Source organism: Pristis pectinata, chromosome 10 (assembly GCF_009764475.1).
Source record: "Pristis pectinata isolate sPriPec2 chromosome 10, sPriPec2.1.pri, whole genome shotgun sequence".
In the NCBI taxonomy this organism is placed as follows: domain Eukaryota; kingdom Metazoa; phylum Chordata; class Chondrichthyes; order Rhinopristiformes; family Pristidae; genus Pristis; species Pristis pectinata.
The window spans coordinates 50549106-50575360 of NC_067414.1; the positions used below are offsets into that span (position 1 = coordinate 50549106).

The 26255-nt window shown below is 38.8% G+C and overlaps 1 protein-coding gene across 1 annotated transcript in view; it reads left to right on the forward strand.

The window, feature by feature from the left end:
- lama2 (laminin, alpha 2) overlaps positions 1-26255 on the forward strand; it is a 287962-nt gene that overhangs the window by 247617 nt on the left and 14090 nt on the right. The window contains exons 44-55 of the mRNA XM_052024602.1: positions 967-1121; positions 1206-1349; positions 5407-5540; positions 8979-9138; positions 11030-11154; positions 14092-14254; positions 14354-14498; positions 14585-14723; positions 23313-23433; positions 23573-23749; positions 24130-24278; positions 25255-25431. Of these exons, the coding sequence (XP_051880562.1) occupies positions 967-1121; positions 1206-1349; positions 5407-5540; positions 8979-9138; positions 11030-11154; positions 14092-14254; positions 14354-14498; positions 14585-14723; positions 23313-23433; positions 23573-23749; positions 24130-24278; positions 25255-25431 (1789 nt within the window). The remainder of the gene's footprint in view (positions 1-966; positions 1122-1205; positions 1350-5406; positions 5541-8978; positions 9139-11029; positions 11155-14091; positions 14255-14353; positions 14499-14584; positions 14724-23312; positions 23434-23572; positions 23750-24129; positions 24279-25254; positions 25432-26255) is intronic.

The following is a 26255-nucleotide window of genomic DNA, read 5'->3' on the forward strand; positions in this document are numbered from 1 at the left end:
ATGCATCAAAAAATACAATTGTTTACATTGTTTCGCATGAGAATTTTGGACACTTGTTTTCAGGTGACATTTTCAATCCAGTTTGGGACAAAATTATATATTTGCCACCAAATGAGATGAGTGCAACTTGTATTTATTTCATGAAATGCTGTTGTCACAACAATGAAAGTTGTTCATTGTTCAAATAGAATTTCAAGAACTGAGAAAGTGGTGCATGTTTGGAGGAGATATGCATGTGAGAAAGAAAATTCAGATGTTAACCTTCCACCACTCTTTTAGGTGGGCCCTTGTGAAGTTTAAAGATAACACTTTCTGAGAGTTTAGTTAAGTTTGTATTGAAGTTAAATGGCAGAGGTCTTGGGCACTTTTTTGATAGAATTAATATTCAAGCCTCTGCAGGTACCTCTTTTTTGATTAGGTATAAAGGAAGGGCTTGGATTCCAATTTGCTTATTGATGGCTCGTAAGATCCATAGATAAGTGTGTGGTGTAAAGTTTGGTTTGGAGGGCAAAGCCTGTTGTGCTGATTAATCTCATTTATATAAGCTGAGAAACATGTATGATCTTTTATGTCCTGGATAGGCTGGCATGGCGGTGCAGCAGTCAGGGTTGTTGCCTCTCAGCTCCAGAGACATAGATTCACTCCTGACCTTGGGTGCTGCCTTTGTGATATTGGTACATTCTTTTTCTGACCATGTGAGTTTCTTCTGCTGGCTCCAGTTTTCTCCCACGTATCAAAGATGTGCTGGTAGGTACCCCTTAGTGTAGGTTAATGGGCATATGCGAAGGAAAGTGTCACAGAGGTGCAGGGAAATAAGGGGAAATGGGATGAATGGGACTGATCCCCTGAACCCAGTATGGACAATGGGACAAACAGCCTACTTCTATGTCTTGATAAGTAAAAGACAATTCTGACAAAGTGGTAGAATTGACCAGTTTGTATATTTCTTTTTCTTGTTGTGTGCAGTTGCTGATGCTGATATGAAAGTTAAAGAATTAGAAGAAAAAACAGATAGTTTGCTGGATAAACTGAAACCTATCAAAAATCTACAGGACACTCTTGGAAAGAATATTTCTCACATCAAAGAGCTAATAAATCAAGCTCGAAAGCATGCCAACTCTGTGAGTAACAGGATAAATATAAATTCAGCCTTTCTGTATCTTTCTGGCACTGTTTCGCTATCTAATTGTTCTCTATTATTTTAGATCAAAGTTTCAGTCTCATCTGGTGGAGACTGTATCCGCACATACCGACCAGACATAAAAAAAGGGACCTACAATTCTATTGTTCTGAATGTAAAGACTTCAGAGCTCGAGAATCTGCTATTTTACCTTGGTAGTGCCAAATATGTGAGTGTGTTTCTTCAGAACTCATGATTAAATTATATGTCATTGAACATATTGTCTTGAAATTAAATGTTAATATGAAACATAACATTTTGGATGATAGCCTGAGTCCTGTGCAGTGTTTCCAGTATTGATACTGTTCGTGATAACCACAATGTGACGTGCCTGATAATGGAAGATTAGTTTATTTGAATTTTTATCGGGTGTTTTAGCTGTATCAGAAATGGGAAGCCGTGGCAATCAGATGGGTGCTTCTGACTGTGCATTGACATGTTGGATTTTCCAAAAGTATGTGGGCCAGAAGTGGTACTTGAGTGGTCATGCACTTCACAGCAATTGCAAAAGAGTATATAGAAACACCACTTTCAGCACTAATTCTAGAACAAGTCTTTGTTGTCAGAGTGCTCCCCAGGTTCTCCAACCAGGAGACATTATTATTCAGGGTTTTAATGAACTTGAAGTGCACTTGGTGTCTGTGAGAGATTGTAAACCTAAGATCTCCATGCTAGTTAATACTTGTGATACATGACATCAGATTATCAATCCAGTTATTATTAGTGGTTTTATCTGATTTGTTATGCATCTCTAGTGTGAGACCCCACCAAGAAAATTAACTACAGAAATGAGAAAGTGCTCAAATTCCCAGCACTAGTGTTTTCTTTTCAGGTATAAGGTAAATATGGTAGAGCATAGAAATACTCCAATGCAAGGAAGATATGAAGAATGTGAATGGATGAGCTTTACATTGTATCTTTCACAACCATATCCCAAAGCTCTTTACCGGCAGTGAAGTAATCTTAACCCAAGACATTGTTGTTATATAAGAAACATGGCAGCCAGTTTACACGAAGTAAGATACTCTATTTGAATGTTGCTGACCAGATATTACTCAGGACTTCCTTGCTCTTCAAAATAATGCCATAGTATCTTTTATGCTCACTGAACTGATCAGAAATAGCTTTTATTTAACAAACAATCTGAAAGACCCCACCTCTGTCAGAACCTCAGTCCTTTGGTGCTGGACTGAAGTGTTGGCCTAAACTTGCATGCTGAACTTGAACACACTGGTCCAGAAATTTAGCATTGGTTGTTTGCAATAAATATCTAATCTAGTAGCTTCGATTCAGTTTTTGAAATTTGGTTTTAAAACAATAGGACCAAATTTGAGAAGCAAAATTCAAAGTGCACACATTACTACATCTCATTTTTAGAGCACATAAAGGAGGATGAATACTTATTCCAGCTTGCCTACATCAGAGTGGAGTGTGCTCACGCTCAGCCAAGGTTAGCACTTGAACTTGTAAGAAAATGTATAAATAAATTAAGCAATAAACTGAAAATTAAAAGGGAGGCATATGATAAAACATGGTCAACACTAGATATCAGTTGGGTTAGTAGAATGGTAGGTAATGGTAAGTGTAACTGAATGTAGAGAATTGCAAAGCAATGCATTTTGTGAATGAAATAAAGAACAGGACAGTACATTCAATGACAAGGTTTTGGAAATTGTCGATGGAAAGATTTCCACAGAGTCAAATGCATAATTTCCTAAAATTCTGACTGCAGGTTAGAAGGTGTAACTGTAGGTTAGATTTTGTAAATGGTGAGGATAAGTTACAAAACTAAAGAATTTTTTTTGGATAGGACATTTTCATATAATTTTAGGTATCAAATTTTATAGTGGTCTTTTGGGTGGTTGAAAGTGCGCAGCATAGATTAACCAAGATGATATCAGAGCTGGAAAACTATACCTATGACCAGAATGTGATACTGTAACTTTTCTACTAACACAGAGAAACCTAAGAAGAGATTTAACACAGTTCTTAAATCATAAATTGTTATGACAAGCTGAATAAGAAAGAGTTATATCCTTTAGTTACAAAGTTGGCCACAAGGGGCCATCAATTTGAAATCTCTACTTTGAGTAGAGAGGTGAGAAATAGGAGATGTTTATGGGAAAATGAGCATACAGATTTTACCACTTTAGAAGTGAATTTGTCTCCCTCTTTTGACTGAACAATCAAATTACAACATCTTTTTGTATGTGTAATGATGAGGGGGAGGGGCATACTGTTTGACAGCCACACCATGATGTCCTCAGCAGCATTTGCATCATTGTATTTATTATCACTGAGGAAATTATGAGACCAGCAATATGCAAATACACATTGCATCCAAATAACGTAACATGGAGACTATCAATAATTCTAACCAATTCTTACTGTACCAACTATAGCTAGTTATAACATATCAAAATGGCATACTACAATCCACCTGGGAAGCATTTTAACCTTTCGAATTCTCTAGTCAATCTATGATAAAGCCTTTGTCTTTTAGATCTTGTTGAGAAAAAATAGTGAAGATACCAAGAGCTAAGGAATTCCATAGGCCCTCCAGATTTTACTTTTAAAGCATAAGCAAGGCACAATGGCGCAGCTAATAGAGCTGCTGCCTCATGGCTCCAGTGACCTGGGTTCAATCCTAACCTCTGGTGCTATCTGTGTGGAATTTGTAGGTTCTCCCTGTGACTGTGTGGATTTCCCCTGGCTGATCCAGTTTCCTGCCACATTCCAAAGATGTGCAGTTTGGTTGGTAAATTGAGCATCGTCAGTTGTCCCAAGTGTGTAGATGGATGGTAAAATCTGGGAGGAATTGGGAGAATGTGAGGAGAATGAAATGGGATTAGTGTAAGATTAATGTAAGTAGGGGCTTGATGGTTAGTATGTAGTGGGTGGGCCGAAGAGTCTCTTTCTCTGCCCCATGACTTTATGACTCTAATGTACAATATTCACAGAAGGTAACTTTAATGATTCTGTACTCCCAGCAGAGTACAAGTTAGGAGTGAAGCCACAGCATTTTCCCACTTGCTCTCAGACTATCTTCTGTCTGATTACAGTTTGTATGTTTACTGTGCTTTTCACATCTGCAAGGCGTCCAACATGTTTCATTGCCAAGAAAATACATTTAAATTGTAATTGCTCTGTTAATGTAATAGTGGCACCCAGTTTACACAAAGCAAGAAACCACAGACAGCAGTGATTCCACTTGAGGCAGAAATATTGGCTGGATAAGTTAAAATCTTCCCTATTCTTCTTTGGTTAGAGCTATGAGAGGGTAGATAGGTTCTTGATTTGAAGTGAACATTGAATTCTCCCACTTTAAGTAATCCCCACCCCCCCTTCCCCATAACACCCCCCACCATGCTTCTTCTCTTCTTCCCTTTCCAAGCCTTTTTTTCTACCTTTATTTCCCCCTTTCTCTCATTGCCTTTGACTCATCCCCCAGTGGATCTGCTCTCCCCTCCTCCCCCGCACCTGCCTATCACTATCTCTTACCTGCATCTACTTATCACCACCTTGTGCCCACCCCGCCTCCCCTCTTTTGTCCGCCTATCACTGCTCTGCTTTTCCCTCCTATATATTGGGCTTCCCCTTTTCCTATCTTCAGTTCTGAAGAAGGGTCCTGACCCAAAATGTTGGCCACCTGCTTTGCTCCACAGATGCTGCCTGGTCTGCTGAGTTCCTCCAGCATCATTGTGTTTTTTATCTAGATTCCAGCATCTGCAGTTCTTTATTTCTTTCGATTTTAAGTCTTACTTGAAGAATGGAACCTCTGACAGTGACACACTCCCTTATTAGTTCTTTAATGTTTCACACTATGTTCACATCTTTCCAGTAGAGCTTAAGTCTTCAACTTTCTAACTGCATGAATTTATCCTTAAATATTTAACCAGTTTAAAGCTGAGGAGAGAAAGTACCAAATGGCATAAAAGAGCAAAATAATATTTTTTAAATGATTCTATTAAAATGGTTAGTTTTAGTATTTGTGCTGAGCTTTCTTAGTTATGCATTATAAAATATCTAAATGGCTTTATACTAGCTGTGCTGCACGTTGGGGATGAGTGAATGCACATTTTAAGAAACATTTTACATCTCTTTTGTCACTTATTAAAAATTGTTTATAACATTTACATCTACTGTCTCTTTGAAGGTCAGTTAGTTAAAGTTTTAGTATGGTTTCTAAATTATCCCTCAACTTTGATTTTAATGTTATTCAACAGACTGATTTCTTGGCCATTGAGATGCGTAAAGGCAAAGTCAGCTTCCTATGGGATGTAGGATCTGGTGTCGGACGTGTTGAATATCCGGATTTAATCATTAATGACCAGTACTGGTACAGAATTGAAGCCTCGAGGTAGGTTTCATGCTTCTGAGTTGATTGCTTCTGACTAAATATCAATAGCTCAAACTATTAGAAGAATTTAAAGAAAAAATATTTGAAGAATTCCACCCCAAATGGGCATTGCCTCCCTTTCTCAGACAAAATACATTAATAACATCTGTCTATCAATTATATCGGGGTTTTCTTTTCTTTAAATCTCTAAGTGTTTGGCGTGGTTATATGATAATGTTACTGTGATTTACAAGATTTTGGGGATGGGTCATTACTCTGACTTCTTGGTTTGAAATTTCCATTTGTTAAATATCTTGGATAGAAGTCACAGGTGTAGATTAACCAGTTTGTTACGAAAAGTAGATGAATCTCACTTGTTTGGAAAATGATAGCGTCAATGTTCATGCCTATTTCTGAGTGGAAACAGGATACTAATGGAATCAATGTCACAGGGTTAAACAAATTTTCTTATTCCCAATATCATTCCTTCCACCATTTTGATTGGGGCCTGTTGGTAGGTAACCAGTTTTGAAGTGTTCATGCTGTTGGACATTGAACAGTCTAACTGATATTCCATAACTAGTCTGCTAGAAATTACCCTGTAAACAGAGAAAGTTAATCCTTTAGCTCTGTGGGACCGAAGGAACATTGCTACTTCCCTTTACTTCTGAAAATTTGACTCACATGATGCCCCAACATCTCTGGGAATCACCTCTCCCCTTTAGTCAAAAATGGCAGTTTAACTTCACTTGGGAGCTATTGGATTTCTTGCCCTTTCCCCCAGCCTGTCTCCATTGATACCAATTACTGAGCTTCCCAATTATGCCTCAGGCCATCCACCCAATGAGCATTACACATGAAAAAAGTGTCCCAGTAGCAACTGTGGGTTACTTAGGTTTGCTTATTAAAGTTGTACTTAATTTTATGAATTGGCTACGAAGTCTTTTAATGAACCTCTTTTCTGGGAATAATTATTTTCCATTAATAATAAAATGACTTGTGATTGAAGTACTCTATGATTTTGTATTGGCAAATCCATTTAGCTGAGAGTTAAGTGGTATATTTTGGTGGAAAGATAAAGGATACTATTCTTCAAAATAGAAATGGGATTGAGAAGAAGAGTGATCTGGGAGTACCAATATATAAATAACTATCACTAATGTGAAAGCCATGGAAAAAAAATTAATAACATCAACCAAGATGTGTAAAATTGAAAAACGCATTTGGAGCACTATTAACAATTCTAATGTCCATATTATGCTCACAGAAAGCAGCCAATTACCTGCCCCATCAGTCTACTTCCAATCATCAGGAAAGTGATGTAAAGTGCTGTAGATAGCACTACCAAGTAGCACTTCCTCACCAATAACCTGCTCACTGTTGCCAAATTTTGGGTCTTGACAGGATTATTCTGGACGTCATCATGGCTTTTGTCCAAACAAGGATAAAAGACCTGAATTTTAATGGAAACCTGAAATTGACTGAGAATATCGCATCAAATTGCTGATTTGTGACTGATTCTGGAAAGGGCTTGTAGTATCAGAAAATGAGTAGCCCTCTGCAGGATACCCAATCTCTGACTTGCTCTTGTAGCGATCATATTCAAGGCTGCATTTGTAGGGGCAAAGAGGACCCTGGTAAAACTGAAGTCAGTGGCATCAAGAGGAAGACACCATGATGGTTGGAGTTGTAACTCACACAAAGGACCTCAATCATGCAAACCCGCAGACACTGTTACAGGAGTTCCTCAGGTAGAGCCCTAGCCCAGTAACCTTCAGCTGCTTCATCAATGTTCTCTCAAAAGTTGAGACATTCATTGATGGTTTCAGAACTTCTCAGATATTATCTGCATGCAGCAACACTTGGACAATACTCTAGCATGGGTTGATAAGGAGCAATTAACACTCTTGCCACATGAATACCAGCCAATGACATATCCAACAACACAGATTAACCACAGTTAACGTATCACCATTGAAGGGTCATCAAGGACCCAAAAAGCTCCAAAAACCCAATTGTCGTATCACATAAATATTATGGCTACAAGAGCAGGTCAGAGACTGGGTATCCTGCAGAGGGTTACTCACTTTCTGATACTTCAAAGCCTTTCCACAAATCAGGAATTTGATGAAGCATTCTCCTTGTGGCTGGATGAGTGCAGCTGCAACAATACTCTGGAAGTTCATCACCATCCAAGAGCAAAGCAGCTTGTTCACTTACCACCCCATCCATCACACTGAACATTCACTCACCCCACCATTGACACACCTGGTACAGTGTGTACAATCTACCAAAAACACCAAAGCTTCTCCAAACTCATGATTTCCACCATCTGGAAGGATAATGACAGCAACAATATAGGAACACTACCACCTGCAAATTCCCTCCTGTCTGCATACCTTACTAACTTTACTTCATTGTCTCTGGGTCCAAATCCTGGGGCTTTCACCCAACAACTCCTTTAGTGTACTTTCACCACAAGTATTGCAGCACTTCAAGAAAGTGGCTTCCCACTCAAGGGTACTTGAGGATAGACAGTGAATAGTGGATTATCCAGCAGAGCCTACATCCTTAGAAAATGAATATGAAACCAAAAAATGATAAACCATGGACAAGGTAAAAGATACCAGAATATTACCAGAACTAAGAAGTTGTACGTGTTATGAAAAGTTGAGCAAACTTGGATTCTTTTCTCTTGAAAAGGGAAAATGAAGGTTCACCTGATTGAAATCGTTAAGATTACATCAGACTTTTATAAGCTTAAGAAAACATTTTCACTTGCAGGGGAGACCAGAGTGGCAATAAATATAAGAGTGACACAAATGAATCCAGTAGAGATTTTGGGAGAACTAGTTTTACTCAGAAGACACTTTGAATGAATAACTCAGAACCACATTAGCATTTTAGCTTATGAGCATAAATAGATTTAAGATGACTTAAATATCATAAGGGAGAAAGAAGAGTGTTTCAAGAGTGTCCATGGGAAGGCTGGGGAGGCTTCTCTAGAATATTGAGCTAGATGTCTGTTTCTGTTCAGTATTATGTGACTATTTAATTGAACCCCATGTTCTTGAATAGCTAAATAAATTAGCTCATAGAACAATAGATTAAGGGTTAAAAAGAGCCTGTTAGACTCTTGTTCAGAAACAGTGTATTTGAGGAAATGAAAAGGAAAATGTCATAAAATGGAGTAAGAACGATTAAAGAATCTATACTTTTCTCATACAGTTCACGGATTATAGAATCATTATAAACTTTCCATTGTTGTTGTCACAATCTTTATTTTCTCCTATCAGTCTCAGTATGATGGAAGTTGTATTGAACAGTTTCCTTTGAACTTCCCTTGCAGTAATGAATTACATTTAAGCAAAATTTAATGTAATTGCATAATATTTGATCTTCAGTTCCTAATTAATGTTTAAACAATGGCAGTAATTAACTTTCTCTTTTACACAAAAGATTTAGAAGAAATGGAACAATTTCTGTACGTGCATTGGATGGCCCAAGAGCAAGCATCATGCCAACTATTTACAGCGCAGTGTCACCTGAAGGTTACACGATACTTGATGTGGATGCAAATGCTTATTTGTTTGTCGGTGGTTTAACAGGAGAAGTAAAGGTACAGCATAACATTTTTCATGATGTGGTTATTTGATTTACAATATTAATTCACCAATGATCAATTTGCAGGAATTAACTATTCTGCAAGTAGTGGATCTATTTATTTGTAAAACTTGCATGTTTCAAAGCTGCTGTAGTTGAATCATTTAATGAGCATTTCTGTGCAGAGAGAGACTTAGCTTTTCATAGTACTTTTCATTACATTAAGACATTTCAAAGCACTATCGAGTAGATGCAGTACTTTTTGAAATGTTGTCACTGTTGTACTATAAGAAACATTCCATCTGTGTTGTGCCACCTGCTCTCACATTCAGTTTGTACATAGCAAGGTTCCACTATGCCACTGGTTGCACAAATAAGTACTAGATGAGAACAGGGAGAACTTATTTGCTGTTCTTCAATGCATCATCTCTGGATGTGCGTTAGTGTGTCAGCTTGGATTACGGGCTGAAGTCTCTGGAGCAGGCTTAAGCACACCATCTCTGATCCAGAGGCGAGAGAGCTCCTCAGTGAGCTACAACTGGCACTATGTCACATGATATTTTTAAGAATTATTTTTCTTATGGGCCCTTTTATAGCATTACTTATTGGAGAGCTGGTCTATAATGTGGTTTCATTACAGTGTGGATTTATACTCATTATTCATAAATGTCTGTGATGAAATATTGATTGGAGGCAATTTCCCATTGAAAAGGAAAAACAGATCGGAAAACACTGGAAGAATGAAATTACTTATTACAACACAGAAGGAAGCCATTTGTCCCCTCAGTCCAGGCCAGCTCTCAACTGAGCAATGCCATCAGTCTCATTCCCCCTTCCTTATTTCCCTGTCATGTTAACTCCTAGCTAACTTTGGAAAGAAGTTTGATGAATTCATGGCTGTAGGACTGCACTGTCATCACTTACTTGGATAGGAGATAAGGAAGCAGGAGAAAATCAATTAAAAATTGTGGAGAATCTTTGTTACAATTCAGCCTCTCTTCTATTGCTCTCAAATTCACAGATAAGAAGCAGTTTCTGTCAAGAAATACAGTAAAATGTTCATTGTGGTGCCCGGGTTTTACTGCCTGATTATTCTAAATTGCTTATTAGAAAAAAAAGTCAATGATGACCACCAAATCCTCTGGTCTCCCTCATAGAGGAAAAGTGTAAACAAACTGCTGGTGCAGTGTGCACCATCTAAAACTACCTGCTCAAGTATTATTTCAGTCATTTTGTTTTTGCATTTTTGATTCTGAATGGTGTTTCGAGTATTATGGTACTCAAACAGCGCCGATCTTAAATCAATAAAACAATAATACATCTACAGGGAGCTAATTTACACTTTTTAGGGAATATTTTTCTGAGAGTTATCTGATAGAAAAGTTGAAAGGACCACTCATTTATAACATTCATAAGAATATTCAAAAGTGGAAAAACGTGCAAGTGAAGCACGATTATAATAGATTCTATTAAACTTCTGGGATATTAATTAAATGATCTTGCAGTTCATTGTGAGGAAGTTGATTGTAACAGATGGAGTTCATCTTTGGAGACATGGTTGGCTCATCTTACTTTGGATGGTTTGATAGCACATTGGAAGGTCATAAATTGTCTTGGAGTCTTATGGGCATTAATGGAGGTGCTATTAGCACTTCTTATTCTTGAATTTCATACAGCCTCCTTCCTCTAACTGATTTAGGCAGGCTCCCTGTTGGTAACACCTGAAGAAATTTATTGGCTTTGCAGACGTGTTGTATCCAGCATAAATATAAAGTAATGATTTTTACTCTTTAAGCTGCTTGGGTGTTCGACATAAAGAGAACAGTGCACAATTTCACAGACCTATTTAGGATCAGATGTTACAATTAAGTACTGTAATTTTAACTTCTCTCTTTAAATCATTCAAGAAATCAGATGTAGTCAAAACAACTACATTCTCTGGGTGTATGGGAGAAACTTCGTTGGATCGTAAGCCTATTGGATTATGGAATTACAGAGACAGACAGGGAGAGTGCAAAGGCTGTGTCGTGAGGTATGTACCCTTTCCCAAGTATGGATTCTAGATTCAGCACAGCCATCACTTAATTTTTTTCCCATTTTGAAAAACAGGAGGATGAAAATGGGGTAATTTCTGGCCTAGTAAGAAAATTTACCCACCCAAAGAACACACAAGAAATTCAGAAGCACATTTTCCAACAATTAGTTTATCTCAGATGCCAAAACTTTTTAATGAGACCAGATTTTTACAAAATTGTAATAGTAATCCAAGGAAGTGATTCGACTCCTGCAACAGAGAAGCAGGATTTGTTTTGAACAGAACATTACAGCTGAGTTTTCCAACTCTGCCACAAAAAGGCTATTTACCCATGATGTGCAGTATGCATCAGTTCTGTGAAGTTGCTTCACAATTACTACCATTCCCCTGCTCTTTCAACTGTTTGTTTCACCATTTCTCTTTTGGAAGTTACTATTGGAACTAATTCTGTCACTTTTTCAAGCAGTGCTCATAACCCAGTGTGGGTAAACATTTCTTCTCATCTCCTTTCTACTTTTTCCAATTGTTTTAAATTTGTGTTTATCTATGACTTAGCAAAGTTATGGAAAAATGACAAAGACTTGGATTAAAAGTTCTTAATTGGGGCGAGTGGTTTTGTGTGTATGTGAGGGGGAGCTTAGTATAATTTTACTAAGCTACAATGTGATTTAGTAAAAGTATATGATAAACGAAATGGAAGGTATCTAAGTCAGAAAAATGGAGAAAATATGTTTCCACTAAGTAAAAGGGTAGGTGTTAAAAATCTAGTGTCCCATAGTTATCCTAAGGAACATATATGAGGATAATGTTAAATTAGAAAGCGTATGTCAAGAGAAGTTTAGGAGAGGCGGGGTGAAATTAACAAGAAGATTGAGGCAGCAAAGAGAGTGCATGTTGCCAAATAAAATCAAGGAAAGCACAAAGGTGTTGTAAATACATAACTAGTATACAGGCAGTCCCCAGGTTTCAACAGGGTTTCGTTCCTGAGAACTGTTTGTAACCCAAGCCGTTCATGAGTTGGAAATTAACAAAACAGTGTGTGGGGGGGAATCACAGAAGCAGCTGTGACGGAACAGGCGCGGGAAGAGCGGCCACCAGCCAGCCTCACTGAATCACTGAGTGAGCAAGTGATTCTGCTCAATGCTACCAGTTCCGCTCGGCTCCACCCAGCCCCCGATTGTTGCAGCTCGAGGGCGGGGCGGGGAGGGAAGGCACGTGGATGAAGATGCCCACAGCCCCACAGAAGCCAGTAAATCATCCCCATCCATCCCGCTGGTCTCCCAAATGGTCCACCGTATGTAGGGGGTGTCCATCAGTTGGGCGTTCGTAACCTGGGGAGGATCTGTAACAAAGGAAATAGCAGGAGCTATTAAGCAGCAAAAAGATGACTACTGTGTGAGGGAAGAAAGTATTAGGTTGGTTCTTAATGATTATTTCACACCTGTCATCACAAAATTGTAGAAATGCATTGAAGAAAAGTGCAGAAGACTTGATGTGCTTAAAAAGAATGGATGTATAAATGATTTTTCATTAAACTAGATAAATGGAAAAACTTGAGATGTTGTTTCAATCAATATGGTAGTGTCTGACTGATAATTGATTCTTTTGGAGTGATAAGTAGGAAGGTTGATGAAAGTAGTATGTTCGGTGACTCTTCTGGGAAGGTGCTTATCATGATCCCGTCTACGAGATTATTGAAAAAAAACAATGAGATTAAGAGAAAGAATGGGGGGGCATTGCTTAAATGTACAATTGGAAGAGGTTTCTGAGCAAAGCAAAAAGGGATTGAGAACAAACATTAGAATTTTGAATTTGAATTATTATTGGGGACTGATGCAATGTAATTTAGTAAAGAGTCGAATGGTGTGAAATTTGTTAAATTCTGGATGAGCTGAATCTTATGGATGGCGCAGAAGAAGGTGCTGTCCAGAAGTGTATTTGAATATTCAAGTCAGGAAGTGACAAGTACACTACTGAGGTGTTCAGTGGTACGTGGGTGAGATAAGGGTAGATGTGGTAATGTTATGTAACTGGAAATAAGCACTCTTTGTAATGTGGAAACTGAAAGGTCAGAAATGTAGTTTGGAATCAGATATTTAAAATCGCTAACAATCTGATTCAACAATGAAAGAGCACGGCAGGCACGGTAGTGTAGTGGTTAGCGTAACACTTTACAGCGCCAGCGATCCGGGTTCAATTCTGGCCACTGTCTGTAAGGAGGTTGTACGTTCTCCCCATGTCTGTGTGGGTCTCCTCCGGGTGCTCCGGTTTCCTCCCACGTTCCAAAGACATACGGGTTAGGAAGTTGTGGGCATGCTATGTTGGTGCCGGAAGCGTGGCGACACTTGCGGGCTGCCCCAGAACACTCTATGCAAAAGGTGTATTTCACTGTGTGTTTCGATGTACATGTGACTAATACAGATATCTTATCTCTTATCGTGGAGCACCTGGTAAGGATGCAGGAGGGGAAGTCTTCCCAAAATCAAATGGAAACAGTTGTAGTGTTTTCAAGTTCAATGTCAGTCAAATAGTGTATGAGAGTGGTGATGCTGAGGCAGACTGGGTGTCATATTGTCAAAAGGGCTTTTATCATTGAGGAAGAGGAGGAAGGCAGAAAAAGATCTTGGTGGATTCAGGAGACAAAGAGCAATGTTGCTGGAAATGCAGTGGCAGTAATTGGAAGAAGAGAGTTGGAAAAAGGTGAAGACGTTCTCCCTGAATTAGATAACAGAGAACAGACATTGCAAAAGGAACAAGAAGAGCTGACCTTGCATGGAGAACTTAATAATTGCTGTGCTCACTTCACCAACAATAATTTTAAGCTATTGTGGATCTTCCAATAACTCCCAGACCAATTTATTCATGTTGAATGAAGTGATGTCAACAGATCCAAATGTTACCAATAACATTTCTAATATCTCCCTCTTTTTCTAGCCCACAACCCACTGAGACTGAAGGGACAGTGCAGTTTGACGGAGAAGGTTATGCAGGTGTTAGTCGACCGACTCGATGGAACCCAAATGTGTCAGCAATTGCTTTCAAATTTAGGACCTTTTCTTCAGATGCACTTCTCATGTATCTTGCCACAAAAGACCTGGTAAATGTCATGTCGATACATTCAAAATAAACGACCCTCACTTCACATGACTTAGCAAAGTTCCATTGGTTATTTTGAAATGTTTCTTTATTTTAATAGAGAGATTTCATGAGCGTGGAACTAATTGATGGGCGAGTAAAGGTCAGCTATGACTTAGGCTCAGGTACAGCTAATGTCACCAGTCAAGCACGTCACAATGATGGAAAATGGAAATCCTTCACATTATCAAGAATTCTGAAACAAGGTATTCTTTTTTGTAGTAATATTTTAAATTTCTAAATGGACTTTGATTGGATTTTATAATTAATCAAATATTTCCCATTTTGGCAGCAAATATTTCCATACATGATGTAGGAAGCAGTAAAGAAGAAAGCTTGCACATGAACTCTCCAGGAACCAACTATGGTCTCAATCTGAAAAATGACGACAAGATATATTTTGGTGGCCTGCCTATATTGCAAAATTTAAGGTACACGTCTTTGCAGTAGCACAGTTTTAATGAAGGAGTTTATAGCTCCTTGTGAATTGAAATTAAAAAACATTAATTTGTATCTGCTTGGATATGTCTCCAGGATACATCACAGTGTACATATCACTAAAATGGAACTGAGGTCAATAAGGCCACAGCAAAAGCAAATCAACCATAAGGTTTTATTTCAAGACCTATAGAATTTAAAGATCGATAAATGTGCTAAACTTTAGATTCAGTTTTGGTGTAGGTCACAATGGAATAGTGAGCGCAATTCTGGTGGTCGTGGTACAAAAAGGATATTGAGGCAGTAGTAAAATGAAAATGCACTGATTAGGATGAAACCAGAACTATGAAATGAGGAAAAATCATAAGAATGCAGAATCTGCTGCAACAGTGATCAGTTTAGTCAAATAGTGTGTTTGCATATAAGGAAAGCTAGAAATGCATAAGAAGGAAAAAGAAATGGAGGGTTATGTTTGTAGTTAGTTGTGGAAGAAAAGGAGGAAGGCCAAGTGGACCATAAAAGTAAGCAGGGACTGGTTGAGCTAACAGGTCTGATACTTTGGTTTATGTCTGCATAATTATATGTAAGTACATGTATTTGGTATTTGGACAATCTAATGGTTATGTGACGAAGTTGGTAATCCAAAGATTACCTTGCAAAATTTGGTGATGTCAGGTCATTTGTGGGTGAGCATCAGGAAAATAAGCATGAACTGTATAGAAAAGGGTTAAGTTGGCTCTCTTCTTCCTTTCTCCCGCTTGGAATTTTGTTGCCAGAATCTCAAGGGCAATCTCTCTGCTGGTTTTTGGGGTGGACCTGGGGAGTGACAATAACAGAGGTGAACTGGAGTAAAATCTTCCAGGCTCCCAATGTCCATTCACCACTGGACGTTTACTTAATGAAGGTGGCGAATGGGCAGATACATAGAGATAAATTAAGCCCTGTGTACAAAGATAATCCATGTAGGTACATTGTGTTTGTGTGCACTTTGTATATGCTGACTTTTTTATGAATATGCACTCCCGATAAGTACCCTCACTCGCTGCCTCACTGATAAGAAGTATGGATGTGCATTTCCCATAATTTGTGTCTATGTTGTCCATGGTAACTGCGAGCTTGTATATTCCAACACTCACTCCCATCTGGTGAAGGCTCCCACTGGCCTGTGAAATTGCTTCAATGAATATATAATCTAGTGTTTAGACCAGAAAATACTGAAAACAGTCAGCAAGTCAGACTCCATCAGTAGAGAGAGAAAAACAGTTAGTATTTTGAGATAATCACCTTCTGTCAGAATTCTGTTAATCAGCAGTTACCACGGACGTCATAGGCACAGATCATGGGAAATGCACACCCATACTTGTTACGACTGAAGCAGCAAGTGAGGGTCCTTATCAGGAGTCCATATTCGCAAAAAAAATGTCAGCATATGCAAAGTGCACACAAACACAATGTAGCTACATGGATTATCTTAGTACACAGTCTACTCTGCCATTCAGTAAGATCATAGTTAACCTTTTTTGTCATTATCACTTTTCTCAATTCCCTAAATATCTAAAAATCTACTAATCACAGATCCTGTGTCACTGCCTGAATTTTTTCACCTTTTTTGTGTTTATTGCTGACTTTTCAGCATTGGTGGTATTTGTATTTGGCTTTTTCCACTCAAAGTGGCAATAGTACTTAAGCTTCCTTCAAAGTGTAAATCTCCAAAGAGTTTTGCCAAAATGAACTTCCAGAGCTATGTCTGCAATTCTCAAGTCTATGGAGAAATTATACTGACAAGACCTATGGAATTCTGTGTTGAGAAGCAGTTATGTTGCCTGATATATTAGTAAATGATAAAATGCTACAGAGATAGAAAATTTATCAAGGATATAAAGACCTCTGATTGCCTGGCATACTAATGCTTTGTATAAAAGATTTCGTTTTGTGCACCATTGTGCCTGAAACACTTGTAATGAATCTTTGAAACCACGGTAATTTTACCTTGTTTATGCAGTATGTTAAGGGAGAAGTTTGCATTAGGTTCTCAATGAAAACTCTTCACTTTGAACATAAAATCAGAGTACAAAGAAAGCTAAAAGCATATTTACTCATTTCCAAATTAGTTTCATCAGTTTGATTATGAACAATTCCAACATCTATTTATATAGTGACTTCAGTGTGACAAAAATGTTCTAAGGTGCTTCCCAAGAGCACCCTCATACAAATAATAAATGCCAAATGACAAAATGAGACATGAGGGCAGATGAGCAAATTCTTGGTCAATGAGTAAGACTTAAACGAGTGACTTAAAGGAAAAAAAAGAGGGATAAAGCAGCCAGGTCTCGGGAGAGAATTCCCAAGCTTAGGTTCTTGGCAGCCAAAAGTCTGGCCACAAACAATGGAACAATTACATTAGCGTGCAGACAGAATTAAAATGGGGATATCTTAGAGTATTATTGGGCAGATGGAGATTACAGAAATAGAGGGGATGAGACCACGAAGGAATTTGAAAATGAGACTGAGGATTTTAAAATTAAGTTGTTGTTTGTCTGACAGCCTGTCTCCAGAGAGGCAGTTGTCATGGTGCATGTAGGTATCAATGATATAGGACAAAAGCGGGATTAGGTCCTACAAACCGAATTAAAAAGTAGGACCTCAAAGGTAGTCATCTCAGGATTACTACCTGTGCCGTGTGCTAGTCAGAGTAGGAATAGCAGAATAGTTAGGGTGAATATGTGGCTTGAACAGTGGAGCAGGAAGGAGGATTTCAGATACCTGGGGCATTGGAACTGGTTCTTTGGGGGGGAGGGGGGTGGTGGCCGGTGGGATGAGTACAAACCGAATGGTCTATACCTGGGCAGGACCGGGATCAATTTCCTCGGGGGATTGTTTGCGAGTGCTGTTCGGGAGGGTTTAAACTAATATGACAGGGGGATGGGAATCCATGCAGAAAGACAGAGGGAAGCAAAGCAGAGACCGGAGCAAAAGTTAGAAAAGAGAAAGATAAGAGTGGAGTACAGAAAAGTCAAATGCAAAGGACACAAAGATTAATAGATTCTAAAAGGACAATGAGTGTAAGGGCACTTTATCTGAATGCCTGTAGTATTCTAAACAAGATCAGTGAACTTGTGGCACAAATCAGTAAAAAGGGGTATGATTTAGTGGCCATTACAGAAACATGATTGCAGGGTGGAGATGAATGGGAATTAAATATCCAAGGGTATCAGGTAATACTGGAGGATAGGCAGGAAGGCAAGGGAGGTGAGGTAGCGCTCTTTATTACGAATGAGATCAGGGTGATAGTGAGAAACGATATAAGATCTAAGGAGCATAATGTTGAGTCCATCTGGGTAGATATGAAGAATAGTAAAGGGAAAAAAAATCACTGGTGGGAGTTGTCTATAGGCCACCAAGTAATATTACAGTGGCACAGGCAATAAACCAAGATATATCTGATGCATGTAAGAATGGAACGGCAGTTGTCGTGGGGGACTTTGACTTGTATATAGATTGGGTGAATCAAGTTGGTCGAAGCAGCCTTGAGGGAGGACTTCATAGAATGCATCCATGATAGCTTTCTTGAACAGCATGTTACTGAACCTACAAGGGAAAATGCTATCTTAGATCTGGTCCTGTGCAATGAAACAGGTAAAATTAATGATCTTGTAGTTAGGGATCTTCTTGGAAAGAGTTATCATAGTATGATTGAATTTCTTATACAAATGGAGAGTGCAATTGTTCGATCTAAAACCAGTGTATTATGCCTAAACAAGGGAGAGTACAATGGGATGAGGGAGGAGTTGGCTAGTGTAGACTGGGAACACAGGCCATATGGTGGGACAGTTGAAGAACAGTGGAAGACTTTCAAATAGATTTTTCACGGTGCTCAACAGAAGTATATTCCAGTTAAAAGCAAGGACATTAAGGGTGGGGAGAGCCAGCCTTGGATAAGGAAATAAAGGAAGGCATCAAACTAAAAGGTCATGCATACAAAGTCGCCAAGAGCCGTGGGAAACTGGAAGATTGGGAGAACTTTAAAAAGCAACAAAGAACCACCAAGCAAGCAATAAGGAAAGGGAAGATAGATTATGAAAGTAAACTAGCACAAAATATAAAAACAGCAAAAGTTTTTATAATATAAAGTGGAAAAGGGTGGCTAAAGTGAACGTAGGTCCCTTGGAAGATGAAAAGGGGAAATTAATATTGGGTAATGCAGAAATGGCTGAGGCTTTGAACGACTATTTTGTGTCAGCCTTCACGGGTGGAGGACACGTCTAACATGTCAAAGGGAGGTGTTATGGATGTGATGGGAGGTGAGGACCTTGATATAATCGCTATCACTAAAGAGGTAGTGCTGAGCAATCTAGAGGGCCTAAAGGTAGACAAGTCCCCTGGTCCTGATGGGATGCATCCCAGGGTACTGAAAGAAATGGCGGAAATTATAGTAGAGCTGTTTTTGATAATTTACCAAAATTCTCTGGACTCTAGGCAGATCCCAGCAGATTGGAAGATGGCAAATGTCACGTCACTGTTTAAAAAAGATGTAGGCCAAAGGCAGGTAACTATCCGCCAGTTAGCTTAACGTCTGAAGTCGGGAAAATGCTTGAAGCTATCATTAAGGAAGAAATAACGAGACAGCTAGATAGAAATGGTTCCATCAGGCACACACAAGCAAGTCCTGTTTGACAAACTTACTGGAGTCCTTTGAGGATATAATGGTGCAGTGAATAGAGGGGAACAGGTGGATGTTGTATACTTGGATTTACAGAAGGCGTTCAATAAGGTGCCGCATAAATGACTTATTCATAAGATAAGGATGCATGAAGTTGGGGTTAATGTATTAGCATGGATAAAAGATTGGTTAACAATTAGAAGCAGAGAGTTGGGATAAGTGGATGTTTCTATGGTTGGCAAGTGGTGAGCGGAGTGCCGCAGGGGGTCGGTGCTGGGCCCGCAACCGTTAATGATGTACATTAATGATTTGGAAGAGGGGACTGAGTGTAGCATATCTAAGTTTGCTGATGACACTAAATTGAGTGGGAAAGCAAATTGTGCAGAGGATGTAGATAGTCTGCAGAGAGATATAGATAGGTTAGGTAAGGGTCTGGCAGATGGAGTACAATGTTGGTAAATGCAAGGTCATCCACTTTGGAAGGAAAAGTAGAAGGTCAGATTATTAATTAAGTGGTGAAAGATTGCAACATGCTGTTGTGCAGAGGGACTTGGGAGTGCTGATGCATGAATTGCAATAGGTTGGTTTGCAGGTGCAACAGGTTATCAAGAAGGCAAATGGAATGTTGGTCTTCATTGCTAGAGGGACTGAATTTAAGAGCAGGGATATTATGCTGCAACTGTACAGGATACTGGTGAGTCCGCACCTGGAGTACTGTGTGCAGTTCTGGTCTCCATACTTGAGGAAAGATATACTGGCTTCGGAGGTGGTGCAGAGGAGGTTCACCAGGTTGATTCCGGAGATGAGGGGGTTAGCCTATGAGGGGAGAGTGAGTCACCTGGACTATACTCACTGGAATTCAGAAGAATGAGAGGGGATCTTATAGAAACATTTAAGATGATGAAAGGGATAGATAAGATAAGAGGCAGGAAGGTTGTTTCCGCTGGTAAGTAAGACTGGATCTAGGGGACATAACCTCGAGATTCGGGGAACTAGATTTAGGACAGAGATGAGGAGAAACTGCTTTTCCCAGAGAGCAGTGAATCTGTGGAATTCTCTGCCCAGGGAAGCAGTAGAGGCTACCTCATTAAATGTACTTAATACACAGTTAAGTAGAATGTTGTATAGTACAAGAATTAAGGGTTATGGGGAAAAGGCAGGTAGTTGGAGCTGAGTCCACAGCCAGATCAGCCATGGTCATATTGAACAGTGGAGCAGACTTGACGGGCCAGATGGCCAACTCCTGCTCCTGTTTCTTATGTTTTATGTTCAGCAGCAGCTGAGCTGAGGTGTAAGGTTAGGTGATATTATGGAGGTGGAAATAGGAGTCTCATCTTTGGCATCTTAGAAGTTCAAAGCCAAATGCAGGATCAGTTAAGACACCAAGATTGTTTTAATTTGGATCAGTTTTTGAGAGCTGCAGGGAGATAGGTGGAGTCAAGGACTTGGGAATGAAGTGTGTGAAAAAGTTGGATCAAAAAAGATGCCTTCAGTCTTCCCATTATTTAATTGGAGGAAATATCTGTTCATCCAGTACTGGTTAATAGTTAACGTAGAGATAATGGAGGTGGTGAGAAAGGTGCAGGTGATATGAAGCTGGGTTAACAATGACGATAATAATTGCATACTAATGTAAAAGAAATCCAGATTATTTCTGCATTACAAACAAAAAATATGAATATCTTTGCTTCCCAACGTAATATAAAGTAAATTATTTCTGTGTCAGGATATTGTGATTTTCAGAGAACAATAAATATAGTGTATTAACGTCATCATTTTATTTTCCTTTTGTATTTTTTATCCAGCATGAAGGCCAGGTAAAATGTATTTCAATGCATGATATTTTTTTTAAGTACTTAATGTTAACGTTGACATTTACGTCACTAAAATCCTTTGCAGTTTACTCCTCTATACATCTATCCGATATGTGAAGCTGTATTTCATGTCTTTTATGCCATAGCTGCAGGCTTTACTGCTGCTTGCCAATCAAACCGCTTCCTGCTGTATTGCTCTGGCAAACAATGTACACCAAATGTTGCAATGCGCAGAATGCTTGTGCAAAACAGTGATGACGGTGTATTTAAATGGCACACTGCTATTCAGCCAGGAAGTTTGATCTGTTCTATTGCTAAAAATCAGTCTGAGAAGAATATACCTTCTATGTATTATGAATGTTTACACAGCACGTGTATGACTCCTACTTTTAGTTTGTGCGAGAAATGGAGTGGAAAGTTTAATGGAGGTGAAAACTGCAGCATTCATGTCTGCATTGGGGTCTGTAAGAATTGGCTGGATTACTGATGTCATCTGGAATACCTGAACTGCACTTTTATGATGTATTCATGCCTAAGGGCATGAAAGATTTTCTGAGTCTGAGACAAGCCATAGGAGCCAATAATGCCTTTCAGAGTGCTGATAGCTCCACCCATTGGATACAGTGACTTGTAACATTTATCAGTGACAGAGATTAGAGACATACATAAGGGAGGCTTGGCACGTTTTGCATGAGATAATAGAGTCATAGTAATAGATACAGCATGGAAACAGGGTCCTTCAGCTTACCAAGTGCACACTGTCTTCAACAACCCATTTACACTCATCCTCTGTTAATCCCATTTTTATCCTCCCCACATTCTCTTCAACTTCCCCCAGATTCTACCACTCAGCTACACACGAAGGGCAATTTACAGTGGCCAGTTAAACCACCAACCCGCATGCCTTTTGGATGTGAAAGGAAATTGGTGCACCCAGAGGAAACCCATGTGATTACAGGGAGAATGGGCAAACATCACACAGACACAACCTGAGGTCAGGAATGAACCCAGTCTCCAGTGCTGAGAGGCAACAGCTCTACTAATCTGCTGCCCAATACATTTAAAAAGGTCCCACTTTAACTTAAAATATCTTAAGGCCCTAATCTGGATTTGATTTTCCAGAATAATGCATATAAATTTGGCTTTATTTACTGTGCGCCATCTCCCATCAGGGCGTCTTTCAAAAGGAATTATTTATCCAGGACTTGCAATGGATCTTTGAGTATTCCTTTCCACATCTGAAAGAGGAAGCATAGGAAATCAAGTTATTTAACCTTATAGTGGGCCTATTTACTGCCACCAACAGTCTAAGATACTTGCATTTTAATATGCTGTAAAAGAAAATCTTAAGAGATTGCAGCCTGATTTTAAAAAAACAAACTTCTTTGTATAGCCTGGAGGTGTAACAATAACCTGCATTTGTGGAGTACACTTTACATGGTAAAATCTGTAAAGGCTTATCAAAGAAAGGTTATTAAACAAAATTTGACACAATGCCATGTAAAAAAATACTGATAGGGAAGAGGCAGGGAGGTTTAGGGAGGAAATCTGAAAGCATAGAATCAAGCCATGTACCCGTGATGTAGCACTCTTGCTTCTCCAGGCCCACACAAAGAAAATAGAAAACAATGCCTGGGACTTCATCTGAGCAACCAACTGGTTCCGTCCTGACAGTTCTACATGATATAGAACCATAAGCTTTTGGATGAGAAGTTAAACTAGAGCCCTGTCTCCAAAGGTGGATGTATTATATCACGTAACACTACTCCGGAAATGGTTGGGGGTATTATCCTAGCCAACATTTGTTGCACAAATTGCCATTAAAGCAGATTATCTAGATGGTATCACTTTGCTACTTGTGCGAGCTTGCTCTGTACAAATTGCCTACCTCATTCCCTATGTTACAACATTTCAGGAATGACTATGGGATGACCTAAAGAGGTAAATGATGCTACATGAATAGGAAATATTTGTTGTATTTTTAGAATTATTTCCTATTACCACATATGTTGCTACTCTGTTCCTTTAATGGCTTCATTAATGTGTCTATAAGTTTATCAATCACTGGAAAATAAAAACTAATGTCAAAATGTTCTTACCTATTACAGGCCTGAAGTCAGTTTGAAGAAATATAGTGGCTGTCTCAAAGATATTGAAATTTCACAGTCACCATACAATTTATTGAGTGGCACAGATTACCTGGGCTTGACAAAAGGCTGCACATTAGAGGTTTGCAATTTAAAATGTGACAATATTATACTTTTGTGTAATTTTGTTTGTTTTCAGATACTGGGTTTGCAGCTCTATTCACCAAATTTAGATGTGTCAGAACTGTGTGCGGTTTTCAGTTGTACTCTCTTTTTGACAGAATGTCTACACTGTTAGCTTCCATAAGCCTGGATTCGTTGAGCTTCAGCCACACTCATTGAACGTTGGCACAGAAATATCTCTTTCTTTCAGTACTAAAAATGAAACTGGAATGATACTTTATGGAAGTGGAAAGGCTTCAGCTCAGCTTGGGAGGAAACGACGCCAAACTGGACAGGTTTTACAAAAGTTTTTGTCTTGCTCGTTATAATATTTAATTATCTTTAAGATTATTTGTTGGTATTAAAACATCCCTGAAATATAAAATAGTTTTCCTTGCGAAATCCTTACTTTTTGAGGCAGTGAAGATGATAGAACTTTGAAATGCAACACATTGAAAATGTTTTCCCTGTTATTCTAGTTCATTGAATACAGTTTTGAAATAATCTTGTTATTTTACATTTAATAGATTTTAAAATATTTTCAAAGATATCTATAATTTCTAACGGATATTTTGTTAAATCAGGTTTAGTTTGAAATAATTCTGTTGTTGAGCAATTTTGTTCATGCAGTCTATACTGAAAGTCTGTGTTCAAATTCTGTGCTATATAAAAACAGGTTTATTATGCAGTTTTCCTGAATAGAGGGCGCTTGGAAGTGCATCTTTCCACTGGAACTCGCGAACATCGGCGTGTTACCGTCAAACCAGAATCAGGAGTGTTCAGTGATGGAAAGGAACATAGTGTTAGACTGCATAGATCTAAGGGGTATGGCAGTCCCTGAATATTTGTCAATAACATTGACTGATTTTATTCTTGTAGCCTTGTCATTGATATTTAACAGGCCAGATACATTGAACTCGCAATTTAATAGCCACATGTCTCAGGAACATTACACCGTGCTTCATATGGATGAATTGCAATCACTGTTATTTGGGTAAAATAGATAAATGATTCCATTCACTTAGATCCTGACTCCTTCACATGCGTTCTGCAGTAAGGTCTGAATAGCTACAGAAAAAACCTCCCACCCCATACTGCATTCCCTTTTGCTAATATTTCCTACAACAGTGACTACACTTCAAACAAAAAAACTTCTGACCATGAAGCACGTGGAAGCATTGCATTTTAATGAAAAGCTCCACATAAATCAAAGGCTGCCTTTTGTTTTTAACCCTAAACCACCTGCTAGTGGAGATATTGAGGCCACTGCATGCTCAGAATGTCTTCCATGCTGTCTAAAATATGTTGCCAGTGCCCTCCCAATTAGTTACAGTATGTAATGAATCCTGTCCAGATCATTGCTATGTTACTCTAATATTGTCGCAGCTGACTGCAGCATTTTCCCCATTTTGTCCTAGCTGATTGCTGTTACCCCAATATTGTCCCAGCTAACTGCTACATTATGCTAATGTTTCCCAGCAGACTGCTATATTACCCCAATGTTATCTCAGTTGACTGCTCTTGTTCTCCCAGTGCAGTCCCAGCTGACAACCATGTGCCCACAGTAACCAGACTATGGAGACTGTGATTGAACTTTGGCAGTATCTTTTGGAGATACAGTGACTGTTACATTATAACCTGATGAAATCTTCCTCTCCATTAGCATTAAATGAAAATAGTTTTGTTTTCAAAATATTGTTCAAAATAAGTACAATAACTCAAATGTGAACTTGTTATTTTTATTGTTTGAAAGCCCTAAGTTGTAAGCATGCTACTAACATGATATTCCTTTTGCCATCAGGTTGCTCACAGTACAGGTGAATGAAGAAAGAGCTCAAAGACAACGACTACCGAATGATCAACCTCTCAGCATCAAAAGGCTGTTTGTAGGAGGTGTTCCTCTCTCATTCCAAGCTAGTCATTTAAGGAATATCATCCATTTTGAAGGTTGCATATGGAACTTGGTAGTTAATTCAGTGTGAGTAAGGCTTGATTGATTGTCAGAAAAAAGTGACTTTTAGATTTTTAAAAAACACTATGTTCCCTTAGTCAGGTCTATAAGAAATGCATACTATAGAATCATAACAATAACACCAAAGTATATCTGTATGGTACCTGTAAAACATCCCATGATGATTTATAGAAGTTACTAAACAAAAGCCAAGACAGAAAAATAGATCGAATCATAGATTCTTTGACTCAGTACAGTATGTAGGAATCTACAGCACAGAAGAAGGGCACTCGCCCATCCAGTCCACGTTACTCTTTGTAGAGCAAAGCCATCTGCCATATTCTCACACTTTCCTGATAAACCTGCCATTACTTTCTCTTAAGAGCTAATCCAATTCCCTTCCAAAAAAAATCCTATTGATATTTCTACCAGCAACTTTTCAGACAGCAAGTTCCAGATCATAATAGTTCTCCTTCAAAAAAGTTATTTTCCTCACATCCTCCCTCTATATTACCTCTCACTTTAAATTTGTTTCCCTTGGTTCTTGAACCATTCACTAATGTGAACAGTTTCTCTCTATTTATCCTTCTAAGCCCACAATGATCTTGTGTACCTCTGCTAAATCTCCTCTCAACCTTATTTGATCTATGGAAAATAGCCATAGATTCTCCAGTCTAACCTTGTAGCTGAAACCTCTCATCTCTGGAAATATTGTGATGTACCTTTTCTGCACCTCTCCAAGATCTTAACAGTCTTCAAAGTTGCAACCAGAGTTTGGTTCCTGCTCCAATCGTGGCCCATCCAGTAATTGACAAAATTTCAGCACAACCTAGAAAAGCAAAAATCTGCAG